The 14,676-nt window shown below is 33.2% G+C and overlaps 1 protein-coding gene across 1 annotated transcript in view; it reads right to left on the bottom strand.

The window, feature by feature from the left end:
• Window positions 1-14,676, bottom strand: part of LOC129219267 (uncharacterized) — a 132,542-nt gene that overhangs the window by 37,536 nt on the left and 80,330 nt on the right. Inside the window, 3 exon segments of the mRNA XM_054853597.1 lie at window positions 470-604; window positions 5,994-6,179; window positions 13,018-13,158. Coding sequence (XP_054709572.1) covers window positions 470-604; window positions 5,994-6,179; window positions 13,018-13,158 — 462 coding nt within the window.

The following is a 14,676-nucleotide window of genomic DNA, read 5'->3' as shown; positions in this document are numbered from 1 at the left end:
AGTATGCACAATGCACATGCTCATAAAAATACATAATTTCACTTAACCCCCTACATCACAAGCACTCTTTAGGAACATGACTTTTGTACTTATCATTGGTAAAGAAGATTTTTCTACAATTGTTTCATGCTTCAGCATACAATTGAAGAAGCAAGACACAAATCAATTGCCTTGTTTAAAAGTCAAATAAAAATTGCAGCTCTTTAAAACAGTTAAATGGTATCTTTGACACAAAAGTATTGCAAATAAAAATTGCCAAAGAAAAACTGTATGCAAATTTCGTTGATATCAGCAGAGGTAAGAATTTATTAAGAAAATGTCAGCAAAAATTATTGAGTTTAAATATACATTATAAATAGTGTCTCAAAAGCTACTTTGCTGCATAAAATTAGAGTTAAAGAAATATATAGAAACCTTGCTTAATTAAAACCCTAAACCCCAAACGTAATGTACATCCAACAAATCTTACAAAAGAAAACTGCAACTGTCTGTTCTTCAATAAGTACTTCAAGTTGTTTTCTATCTACATCTTCAATGAAACTATCTGGTCTGTCTCTATTTTCAATTAACCATTTTAAAATTTCTTCTGTCTGATGAAGATCTCCTATGAAAAAAAAGAAAAATATACTAACAGAAACTAACAGAAATAAAAAGCCATCCAAAAAAAATGTTATTCTAAATAACCTTGTGGAATAAGCAAATAAAATGCTTAATAAATGTTCGGATAACTTTTTATAATGTAAAGTCTTATTTCAGATTCACAAAATATATGTCATAATGCAGAACTTTTGGAACTGAAGTATTCAGTAGCCAAAAAGTAGTACAATTTATCAAAAAAGAAAAAAATATCAATATTTTTTACTTTTATAAGAGACAAAACTTCAGATCATAACAGACGTACACAAGCTCTAAGTAACTCAGCTGAAGTATTCGGAAATTAATGATCGAAAAGTAGAACAACTAATAGCTAGTAGAGAACAATCCAGTTTTAACTTAGTTAACTACTTTTTCTGAGACTATTTGCAATTAACAGTTAACTACTACTCCTTCACTAGTCCATCTTTTTTCATAAACTAGTTTTAAAGAATTTTAAAACATTCATCCTAAAACATTACCAATTTTAAAAGATCTGTGTAAGGCATTTAAAGAATAATTTCAAATAATCCTTAACCTTTTTCATAGGAATACTGCAGTGTATAGACAAAAGGTTTTTCTTAATTAAAACTTTTATTGCTAACCTAATTACGGCTAGAAATAACAATCAAAATCATTGTTTAATACAACTAAGAATTCATTTTATTTTTTAAATTTCTTTTTTACTTACGAAATATCACCTGAATTGTTTCTAAAAGAAGGTTCAATTTTTTCAAAGTTATTGTATAAAAAAGGTGCATTTGATGCTCATGATTTGGACGCATTTGATAAAAGTAATAAATGATAACTGATTAGTGACTTCTTATGAAACACACAAGCTATAATTACTGCCAAAAGTAATGCCTTATGCTTAGATGATTCTTACTTTGGAGAAAATAAACATAATATACATAAAACAAATATACATAATAATTAATACAGCAAAATCCTGTTACGATGAATTTCAACGAACCACAAATTTTATTCATTGTAATGCAAATTTTGCTGTAATGGCAATTAAATGAGGACTGAAAATTTATTTGGGTAAAACTGATATGTTATTCTATTAGTATTCACTGTAATGGGATTTCCCTGAATTACAATATGCAGTAAATCTACTCACAATTTATTAAATAAGGAGACATAAATTAATCAATTTTTAATACAATTGTTTTATTTATTGGTGTATTTATTAGCAGAATTATACTTAAATAAACAAAAAAGGGATATTGTTGAACAATAAAATAAATGAACTTTTAATTAAATGTCACAGGTTTGAAGCTGAGAGTTATCTAAAAATGATGTAGTGTGAAATGCTTGAAATGAATGTCATGGTCACCAAGGAGTTCTACATAATCCTGCTACACCATGAGAAAGAGGCTATGCGACTGAAAAGACCCCATCGACAAAGCCAAACCACTTTTTCACCACAACCCCAAGGCCCCCTGTTGCACAAGTCATTAAAGCTACACTCCAAGAGCTAAAATGAGAGGTCTATCAGCATCTGCCATTATTCTCTGGACCTTGCACCAACGGATTACTATTTCTTCTGCTCGCTATCTAACGATATGAGAGGCGTTACCTTCAACAGTGACGAGGACTTTAAAAACTAGCTCAACAACTTTTCGATACCAGACTGGGCGATTTTTGGGGGAATAATCGAAAAATTTGTCGAGGTGGGAGGAGATCGTACACAGCAACGGTGAATATATAATTGATTAATTGACTGTTATTACTAACAATTTTCTTTAATAACAGTTTTTGATAAATCTCTATGAACTTATTCCCCAATCCAATAGTGACTAAGCAAATTTTAAAATTATATATGCACATCATAGAGCATGTTTCTTCGATTTATACAAGCTATCGTAGTAGGTTTTTACCAGTGGCGGATCTGGGGGTTGACAGGAGTGGCTCTCGCCAGGAGCGCAACAGAAATAGGTGCAGCAATTTGGGTTTTAAGTAAAATATTTTAATGATTTTTTAGATGAAAAAGTAGTAAGAATAGAGCAACTAGAAGGGAAAAAGAAGCAATCCATAAAGCTCAAAAATAAAAAGAAGAAGAATTTTCCATGTGTGGAGCATTTCCTGGGTCAGCTTATACATCTGCACTGCATATTAATAGATACATAAATGTATCAAAAATTGAGAGAAGACCAACCAACAGCACAAAGATGTGTGCAAGCAGCTTGACTAATAAGTTAAGTAAGTAGTGAAAAATAGTATTATTATATGAATGATAGAGGGAGGTTCTTTGGAGAATCTATATATATAAAACGCTTATGCGTGGCGCAAAACGAGCCTTTATTTCTTTCTCTCCGTTGGCAATGATCCGCTTTGTTTACGTACGATCGGTTGTTTACAAGTGCTGCAGACTCGCTTCTAGCGTTAGATGTCTAAGTGTTAGAATTTTGATTTTTGAATGAGTGTTTTCGATCACTTGAATATAATTTACAAAGAAAAGAGCAGTGTGCTTGGGAGTCTTTAGATGAAAGATTTAAACGCTGATCGGTAAGAAATGCTGCCGATAGGATTAGGCGCGCAAACACACGCCGTGAACCGCGAATTGCAAATCGAGTGAGTTCTGTAAGTGTTTTCAAACTTATTTCCGGCATAACCATGCACTTTACTGGAGAAAAGATTTGAACTAACAGTAATAGTAAAACTGGAGAAAAATATTATTTTATTTAGAAAAAAATGCTAATAATCACACTGATACTTATCCACGAATACCACTTATTTTATCCGATAGTAACGTGCCTTTTAAATTCAAACTTGAACAATTTCCTGTTGGATTAGCCTTCCTAATGACTATAAATAATGCACAGGGTCAAACTTTTGATAAAATTTGTTTAGATTTGACAAAACCACTTTTCAGTCATAGACATGTCATATGTAAGGCATTCAAGAGTCATATCATTTGATTATGTCTCTGATACAATTTTCTATTGTGTATGCAGAGAAGTATTATGATTTTCTTTTTTTTTTTTAAATCCTTTGCAAAGTTAATGTTGATGTCGAAAGGTTTTTCCCTTAACCATAGTGCTTACAAAAAATAAAGTTCCCTACTTACCAGGGCTGCAGAGTCGGAAGAAAAAAGTCTTGCCCTGACTACTTTTTTTTTTAGAGACTCCGACTCCTTTACCCAAAATTAGTCTGACTCCACAAATATTGGCAGAGGTGCGAATTTTGAAAGAAAATTACCGACTCTGTCTCTTGAAATTTTAAACCTTTGACTCCGACTCCTTTACCATAAAACCAGTTCGACTCCACAGCTCTCCTGTAGCTTACCATCAAAAGAAGGTGGATGACCTTAATGCAAAAAAATCATTTGTCATAGGTTGTTTGTTATTATTTTGGAATAGATAGGATTAGCGAGACCATGCCTCTTACTATTTGGTGCTTTCTGGAAGATTCTACCTATTACAAATGATGCAAATGATGTTTCCCTTCAAGGTCATCCGCCTTCTTTTCGTGGTCAAGCTTTACTAACTGCAACTTGTAAATACTGAAGTTTTTTTTTTCCAACCACATTTTTGTATATGCAGTGAAGCACCGCTTATACGTTTTTAAAGGGACTATGAAAAAAGCATACAAATGAAAAAATTTATAATTGGTAAAGATTAATGTAAATTAGACTATCCAGTGACAATTTAAAAAACATTTAATTGATAAAAACGTATTGAAGAGAAACGTATAAACCATGCTTCACTGTATTATGTTACTCCGCATAGACTAAATGAATTTATTGGACAATGCAAAACATGTCACTTAGTTTTGCAATGCATTGAAGTTAAGAACTGAACAACAATGACAAAGTAAAGCAACAAATTGAATCATGAAGACCTGAAGAGCGAAACATTTCACATACTTTTGCAATAGCATTGATGTTAAGAACTGAACCACAGTGACAAAGTAAAGCAACAAATTGAATCGTGAAATCTGTTTTTACTGCTAATATGTTTTCACAAAATCATTTTGACCCTCTGCTTTATTTATAGTCATTAGGAAGGCTAATCTAATGGGAAATTGTTTACGTTTGAATTTAAAAGGCACATTGCTATCGGATGAAATAAATGGTATCTGACGTATGACAAATATTAGAGTTATATAATAATCAATAGTTTTTTTTTGCTACAATAATATTTTTCTCCAGTTTTATAATTATCAGTGTCTTAAGTCAACTCTTTTTCTCCAGTAAGGTGCATGATTAATCTGTAAATGTGTTCGGAAACATTTGCGGAATTCTCTCGATTTGAAGACGGTGTGCATTTGTGCACCTTCGCCTATCGGTAGCATTTCTGACTAATCTGCGTTCAGATCTTTCATCTAAAGATTCCGTAGCCCACTGCTCTCTTCTTCATAAATTATATTCAAGTGCTGTGAAGCTCAGAAGCTCAGTGGTAGCCCTTCCGCGCTGCAGGTTTAGGTTTGATCTTTGGGTTGGGCATGATTGATTCAGCTGTTCATTCCTTCAGTGGGTTTATAAAAAGAGTACCAAGTATGCTTGGGAACTAAACCCTGGGGGTCCCGTGTTAGGCTGACCTCTTAACCGGAACATCTGTCTAGCACCCCAGAGCCCTTGGTCAGAAGGAGTGAGATGGGTACAGTAGGCCTTCGCGCTCATAAGCTGTCGTGCCACTGGATTTGGTTTCATTTTCAATCTTAAAACACTCATTCTAACATTTTATTTACTAAATCGCTGCTTTCAGAGAACGTCAGAAGTTGCTTGCTCTTTGTAACTGTTAGACATTCTAAAACATATATACGCACATATTTTGACACTGAACATAGTATAGTTAATGACCATGAAATGTTTTCAAGTGTGTCAACATTGTATGGTTTTTTTCACTGCAATTTCTTTTGCATTAAGTAAATGTAGGAAAAAAAGATTATATTATGTTTGTAATTTTAGTACAAGAATGTTCCTTTGCATACTTCTCTCAAAAGATAATGGAATGGAAAACTTTTGCTTTATAATAATCCGGTGCACGAGTTGCATGTCAAAGTAATTGTCCCCTTTAAATGTATGAAAACCATAAGTGTTATGATATTCAAATTAAAAAAAAACATTACCCTTTTTTTAATACAGATAAAGCTAGACTAATATTTAGTGACCGGTGAGCGAGCGTAGCGAGCTCGGATCGCGAAGCGATCCGAAGGAACTGCGTAAGCAGTTCCGGGGGTTGGCAAGCGTTAGCGAGCAGGAGGCGATAGCTCCCTAGTAGTTATTAATAGCCATTTGGCTTCTAATTATTGAGACGAAACCCCTGTTTTTAGCTTCTAGGTTTAAGTTTGTTGCATTGGTATTTTTTACAATGATATTTTTCTCTCTATGAAAGAAGCAAAGTGAACTATACCTTCGTAAAGCTGTGGCACTTGACGACGGAAGAAAATAATAGTTGGAAACATTGTTACATTATATTTTTCTGCTAGTGTTGAATCCGATATCTTGACAAAATCAACCTCATTTTTTTCAGCATCATCATCAATGTTTTCTAAGCTTTGCAGAACTATATCACACTCAGAACATCCAGTTTTACGATCTAAAAGTTAAAAAATAACATTAACAGTAAAATAAATGATAATGTATGATTACAATATGTAGCAAAAAAACTCCTTCCAAATGCTTTGGACACCAATCTTGCAAATTCTTAGGTAAAATAATCCCATGGATCCAAATATCACCCCCACTTTTAGGAAATTGCATCCCCAGATATTTTTCAATCCTCCGAAGATTCATAGCCATCAATTTTATTTGGGGGAGGTGAGGATGCATCATATTAGCTGTTGAAAAATTCTTCTGAGAGGCTAGAGAGGTGGAAAGTTCAAAATCATAAACATTAGTAGCAAGTTGGGAGACTCATGGGCATATCCCCTCCCCCCCCCCAAAAAAAAGAAAAGAAATAACTATATAAAATCAACAAAAACAATGCTTAATTTCTACGGGTTTGTTCTACAATTTTTTCGCTTATTTTTCAGAGGAAAACCTGAGTATCTGACTCACTCCTTTGAGCCTCATGCCTGAAAAAATGTTCTTGTTGTAACATTTTCTTAAAAAAACTTGGAAACACTGCATGTTGCATATGACTTGCAATGCAGATCTCCAGTAAAGGAACTACTAGTATTACTTAAATTTATTCAAGGGACATTCACAGATACAATTCAGATTAAATATGAAATCAAATATGCTTATGACATAGCACTAATGCATTACTTATATTTCTGGGGTTGTACTGCCCATATTGCTTTGAGATTTGACTCTTTAGTGTCAAAATGGCTTCAACTATTTTTGTCTCTTATATTCCTACTTTTAACCATGCTTGTTCAGTGTTTGTAACTTTATCGCCCCTGGCGAAGTTATTTTCTTAGAACTATTCACGCCAACATATGGCAACCCTTTTTTTGTATGATAAGAAAATCGCCATGATAAAACCTGCCATTCTGTCCATTGCAATTAACGTTTACAGTCCACTCACTTGCTTGAAGATTATTTCATCTAAGTACCGCACATTTTGGTCCTAAGCGACCCGGATACAATAAATTTGAATTAGTTATAAAATTCAAGTCAACTCGCAAATATACAATTAAGTTAAATTACACAATCGCTATAAATTGCAATGGCGGACATCACCTCGTTAAACCACAAGCGCGGTAACATTAAAGGACAAATCACCAAGATTTCTATTGCCCTCGCTGAAAGAAAGGGCGAAATGGACATTTCCGAGTTAGAAGCTCTTTTTGAGACAGTGCTGAACATACATCAAAAATTTGATACGCTAAAAGATGAATTCTATAAAATCATCACCGAAAAGCAATTTGAGGAATGTGAAGACTTATTGTCTCAAGTGGATGAAGATATTCAAAACTTGGAGGTAAGCTTGAAATTATCTATTAACAAACTGAAGTTACAGCATTACAGTGACTCTGGACTAAAACAAAGTATTGATACTTCTACACAAGAAATTAATTCGATGAATGTTGCTCAGCCAAAAAAGGCTTCAATGAAACTTCCGAAAATTCCTCTTCCAATTTTTAGCGGAAAATTTGAGGAAAAGAACTTGTTCAAAACTCAATTCAAGAGCCTAATAAATGAAAATTCCGAACTTTCTGAAAGTGAAAAGCTTCATTACTTACGCGGTTCATTAAAGGGAGAAGCAAAAATTCTAGAAACAACTGATGATAGTTTTTCTTCACTCTTTAAAGCTTTAGAACAAAGATACAAAAACAAAAGAATAATTGTCGACTGTCACATTAACAACATTCTTAATTTTCAACCAATTAAACACGAATATGCTAAAGATTTTCGTATCATTTTGGATAATGTTAAGAAAAACCTAAGATCGCTAAAACTCTTAGATTTTACAAGAGACAAATTATCTAATGCAATTTTATTGAATGTTGTTCTACAAAAATTAGACTGCGAAACAAGAAAGCAATATGAACTAACTCTTAAAGATAATGAAGTTCCAGATTTTGATGCATTGCTGGAATTCTTAGAAAGAAGATGTCAAATCTTAAATAGTATTAGTTCGAATATTTCATGTAAATCCAAATCTTTTATTGTTAAATCTAATAACACTTCGAAAATATGTGTTGCGTGTAAAACTCAAACACATCAATTGTATCACCGTGATAAATTTAAAGCAATGAAATTATCCAAAAGGATAGATCTAGTTAAAAAGCATCAGCTTTGTTTCAACTGTTTAAGCGATCCGCATTTAGTCTTCCAATGTAATTCGAAAAGTTCTTGCTTCGTTTGTAAGAAAAAATTGAATCATCATACTTTACTTCATAAATAAGTTAACTGCATAAACAGCAGACAAAATAACGCAGATTGTGGTGGTTCGACGGGAACGCCTCAGATTGAATCACAAGGACTAAGTCAACAACAGAACATAAGCAATTCTGAATTTGACTCGCAAATGTCAGAAAATACTCGCATCTCTTTCTTTACTAATGGGAATGAGAAAACTGTTTTGATAAATACAGTAATAGTTTATGTTAGAGATTCTACTGGCATAAGAAGGGGCTTACGTGCAATTTTGGATTGTGCAAGTGAAAGTTCATTCATTTCTGTTAGGGCAGTAGAAGCTTTGGGTTTGAAAAGGGAAAGAACAAATATTCGGATAAGTGGATTAAATGATTCAGCACTAAATATTAAAAAGAAGATATCAGCTCACTTGTCTAATAAAGGGCATGATTCACATTGGGAAATCAACTTATTAATTGTTCCAAAAATCACAGATTTCATGCCCTCTAAGAAAATTAATATCACTCATTTAAACATTCCAAACGATATATGCTTAGCAGATCCAGCGTTTTATATTCCGCAAAAAATAGATATTCTTTTGGGTGCAGAATTATTCTTCGCATTTTTAAAGGCAGATAAAAGAAAGCTGAAAGATAACATGTATTTACAATCAAGTTGTCTTGGTTATCTTGTTTCGAGTAGCATTTCAGACAGCAGTTCTGATCATTCCCCAAAACACTGTTTTTTGTCACAAAATTTGGAAACTCTCAATATTATTCTAAGTAAGTTCTGGGAAATCGAAGAAGTCGAAAATCACACGCCCTGTAGTGATGATGAATTAAACTACTGCAATGAACACTTCGCAAAAACACATTTCGAGGAATTCGGATGGTAGATACGTAGTTCAAATGCCATTCAAGCCAGAATGTTCTGGGGTCATGCTAGGAAATTTTAAACAAACGGCATCTAGAAGGTTAAATCAACTATGGAAATGATTAGAACGGGATCCGGCTATGAAAGCGCGGTATACAGAATTTCTTAACGAATACAAAACTTTGAATCACATGAAAGAAATAAAAGAAGATAAGGGAACAGATAACGGGTACTATCTCCCTCATCAGGGTATTTTTCGACCAGACAGCAAAACTACTAAATTGCGTATAGTCTTCAACGCAAGTACAAAAACAACCAGTGGGCATTCTTTGAATGATTTATTGAGTGAAGGAGCGGTAATTCAGGAAGATCTCTTTTCGATTCTAATTAGATTTAGAAAGTATATTTACGCATTTACCACTGACATTAAACAAATGTTCAGGATGATTGAAGTAGATTCTTTTCAAACTAAGCTACAAAAAATATTATAGAAAGAGAGTGAATTTGCACCAACTAAGATTTACTAGTTACAAACTGTCACGTATGGGACTGCATTTGCTCCGTACTTAGCAACGAAAGTTTTACAGCAACTTGCATTGGATGAGGGAAAGGACTTTCCTTTGGCGTCCAGAGCCGTTCTTCAAGATTTCTACACGGATGACTGACTTTCTGGTAGTTCCAACTTGAAGGAGTTTTTGAATCTTCAGTTAGAATTGACACAACTTCTCCAAAGAGGAGGCATGAATTTACACAAGTGCTGCAGCAACGAAGGTTCTAAGACCGAACTTCAAGAATTTCCTCTGGATAGAAATTCTGAAGAAATTGTAGTTAAAACATTAGGAATGCTTTGGAATAGCTCAAGTGATTCATTTATGTACAAGGTTAGCAACAATCCAAATCGCAATTTCACCAAACGAGATGTACTTTTGGAAATTGCACGCATCTACGATCCACTTGGACTTTTAGGCCCTGTCATCTCCAAGGCAAAAATATTTATGCAACAATTATGGCTACTTAAATTAAACTGGAATGAAATGCTCCCTCCAGAAATTTCGAGCAATGGTACAACTTTGTCAAAACATTCACTGAGTTACAATCTATCCAAGTGCCTAGATGTATTTTAAAATCCGACACCTAGTCTCTTATACTTCAAGGTTTTTCAGATGCATCTTCAAAGGCTTATGGTGCAGTTATATATGTGAAAACTGTCTCCCAAACCAACGAAATAAAGAAGCAACTTCTGTGCAGTAAATCACGAGTTTCCAGGACCAAATTCATGAGTATACCTCGTCTCAAACTTTCTGCATGCTTGCTTCTATCCAAACTTACACAAAAAGTCCTAGCCGCTATTAAATTGCATATAGACTCTGTGGAACTGTATTCAGACTCTACTATTGCACTAGCATGGATTAATACATCTTCAAGTCTACTCAAAACATTTGTAAGCAACCGGGTATCACAAATTCAGCAAATGACCAAGAATTTCCAATGGTCACACGTTTTATCGGAGGATAATCCAGCCGACAAGATTTCACGTGGGATGAATGTCAAATCTCTTGCTACTTGTGAACTGTGGTGGAATGGTCTGAATCTTGTCAAGCTGAACTTAACTGATCCGCAAACTTTGAAAAATTCCACTGACTTGGCAAATCAACTCTACACCGAGGAGCTTAATTTCCCAAGCGACATTAACTTCTAGTAGTGACTCTAACTTCTTTGAAAGATTATTAGATATCCCTAACAACTTTCAAAAATTAATTAGGATTCTAGCATTTATTTTTAGGTTTAGCAGAAACTGCAAGTCTCCTGTGAAACAAACAGGTCCACTCACACATGAAGAATATGTAAATGCCGAAAACCATCTCTTAAGAAATTTACAGGTAAGGTATTTTTCAACTGAAATATCGGCACTGGAAAAGGGAACTTCAGTTATGCCTACAAGTCTACAAGCAAGTTAAATTTTCTCAATCCTTTTATAGACCTATCAGAAGGTATCATGTGAAAATTTCAACCTCCCAGAGCACCCAACTTTGGTAGCTTTTGGAAGGGGGGTGTAAAGGCTTTCAAATATCACTTGAAGAGAGGGGTTGGTTGTACAAAGTTAACGCTGTAGGAATTCATAACAGTAATTACCTAAATTGAGGGCATTCTCAATTCAAGGCCACTCTCTCCTTTATCTACTGATACTGACAATCTCCAAGTATTAACTCCAGGACATTTCTTAATAGAAAAACCGATCAATTCTCTTCCGGAACCAAACCTTGTTGATTAAGGGGATAATCTGCTAAATAGGTGGCAGAAAACCCAAAAAATAGTCCAAACTATTTTGAAATATAGGCAAAATAGCTATTTGAGCCATTTACAACAGTGATCTAAATGGCTGTTTAAAGGGCAAAATTTAATTCCAGGCATGTTAGTCTTATTAAAGGACAGTCAACTTCCCTTAGGTAATTGGTCAATGGGTCGAATTGTTAAGGTAATTCCAGGTCCAGAGGGAAACATAAGAGTTGCCGAAATACGTACGGCCAAAGGCATTTTTAAAATACCAATATCAAAAATTAGTGTTGTGCCACTTGCAGATAATCAAATTTCATCCAGCTAACTAAATCAGTTTATTGTAATTTTCATATTTGTTCTCTTATGTTTCTAAAATGTTCTATTATCTATTGTGTTTAAAAATTGTTTTGTGTCTTGTGTAATTTCTTGAAAATTTGAAATAATGTTATATTTCAACGCCGGGCGGGATGTTCAGTGTTTGTAACTTTATCGCCAGTGGCGAAGTTATTTTCTTAGAACTATTCACACCAACATATGGCAATCCTTTTTTTTGTACAATAAGAAAATCGCCATTGTAAAACCTGTCATTCTGTCCATTGCAATAAACGCTTACAGTCCACTCACTCGCTTGAAGATTATTTCATCTAAGTACCGCACAATGCTCACATGTTTTACTTTCCATTTACTACACATGTTGAATGTGAAAAACTAAATATTAATGAACATGTGTATGAATAATAAGCTTTTACAAAAGATGTGAACAGTTCAGTGTTATTTTTAAATACTGAACTATGCATGCTACTTAACATAAAGTAAACAAAATATAGCAAATGCAAATGGAGACTGATGGACTTGCCCAGATGAAAATTTAATTTTTGCACAAAAACAATTAATTTTCTTCATATCTTCAGAAGCCCTGTATTTAGGTCTGCACTCAATTAAACTGAAAACTATGTCCATCTTTTACTTATAAGCTCACAGTTATCTGAGCTATGCTATGAAAAACGGGTTTCCTGAAATGGAAACCATTTTTCCTTGCATATATATATATATATACATATATATATACACACACACACACACACACACATATATATATATATATATATATATATATATATATATATATATATATATAAATTAGTGCATCATTCATGTTGACTAATCTTTCTATTTTAATCTTGCACAAAGGTATTTAATGGGATAACCACTAAAAAAAGGGAGAGAGAAAGGATTTAACTAACTAAAAGATAGATAGAGAATTTATTAGCAGCCATTCAACACAGGGAAAGACTGCACCTTAATATTTCTCATATTTCATTACTTTATATTTTATGAAAGCACATAGCCCCAAAAATACTGTGTTGTAAAAACGAAAGAGTATTACTAAACAGGGCAAGAAAAAAAATAGTTTGATCTGATTAGAAACAGTTTAAATGAGCTGAATGTTAAAGTATTTCAAAAGAAATAATGAAACATACAAAATAGTGCACAAAGTGAGTGAGAAACATTCAACATTTTGTCCAGCATTCTTTCATTTACTTCTTCTATAGCATCCGGACTGTCTAATGTCTCTTCACTGGTAACCCAAGCTAAAATGGCAGCTTCATCCATTAAATCACCTGTGAGAAATATTCAGTCAGTAAATTCAAAATACTAATCAATGAAGTTTTATTAAATGCGGAAAATAATATATAATAAAATTCTATTTGCAACAAATGGTGGCTTTCAACAAGTTCCTCATTTAAGAGATTGTCATGCAGGGATAATGTCAGCAAGCAGAGTGTCAAAGAACTGGGGTTATTTTATTCTTTCACTTGATTTTTCTACTGCAACAATAATTTCCGAAATGTAATTTGATAGTTAAAGATTTTCCCTCTTTCTATTTATTTCCTCACTGATGTTGCAAAGAGACTTAGCATTTCACATAGCTGTTACCTATAGATAGTTGCACCACAACTGGAAAAATTGAAGAAGCACTTACTGTATGGGGAAAAAAAGTAGACGATATGTAAAATTTATTTTCCCTGATTGAGACTTGGAGATTTGCCTAGCTAGAAAGTTGCATGTTTTGGGGCCCAATAATCTGGCTTTAGCTATTTTCTGTTGTGATTTTATACATATTTATAACAAGTTAGCCTTCCCATCTGCTTCATCTCAAATTGATCAATAACAGTAGATGGTATGAAATTAGTTACTGTAGTTTCATCGAAATTCGAGTGCACATTTGAAGTTTATCAGTAAAACTCTAAATTAAACAACTGTTACAACTTTGATTTAAATTTTCAAAACTTTGCTAACATACATTTTGATTTCATACAAACTGATATAATGCTTCAGTAAAAAAAAAAAAAAAAAGTATTCAATTCCTAAAATATTTACATTTTGTGAAAAAAAAAAAAACTTAATGGTGGATTGTAAGCATAGTTGTAACAAATACGGAGTACGGATGTAACAGACTGGTACAACTTTACCCCCTTGCTAAACTTTTACTCATCCTTAATAGGCTTCTACAATGTCTGACATGAATTCATAACTATGAAGCTCTATTTCATACTGCCCAGGAATAAAAAAGACAGACTTAAAATTTACAATTAATTAATTTGAAAAGATATATGTATTTTTTTGACTGAAAAAACGTTCTCGTCTAAAAGTATTTGTATGTGTTATGTAGAATGTGAAGTAAGTAATGGATGGCAAACTATGTCTAAAATAGCACCTTGTGCAACAAAACATGTGTGCGATTTTATTTGTGATTCACGTTGTTACAACCGTAGAACACTACCAATTGTCTGTAAATTATAAATTTGCTTAAAATAGAATTTTCAAAAATTATTTTACATTTGTATTGTTTATTTATTTGACTGAAAAAAGTAATTTCATTTTTAATTCAGGTCCTTGCTAGTTAAAATTCTAAATTTCAAACTGAAGCAGGATATACAAGTGAGATTTTGCTGCACTTTCCAAATAATATATTTTACCACAAGTTTTTTGTACGTGAAGTAATAAAAGAAGCTTTATAACAATACATTTTAAAACTGAGGGTAAACTGCACTCATCTCAGTGTATTTAAATTGCTTCCAAAATATTTTACATTAGCAAGGTCTTATTTACTTAATAACTTTACTAATGAACAAGAA

The sequence above is a fragment of the Uloborus diversus genome, chromosome 3, assembly GCF_026930045.1.
Source record: "Uloborus diversus isolate 005 chromosome 3, Udiv.v.3.1, whole genome shotgun sequence".
Classification (NCBI taxonomy): domain Eukaryota; kingdom Metazoa; phylum Arthropoda; class Arachnida; order Araneae; family Uloboridae; genus Uloborus; species Uloborus diversus.
This window is presented reverse-complemented; position numbering and strand designations above follow the sequence as displayed.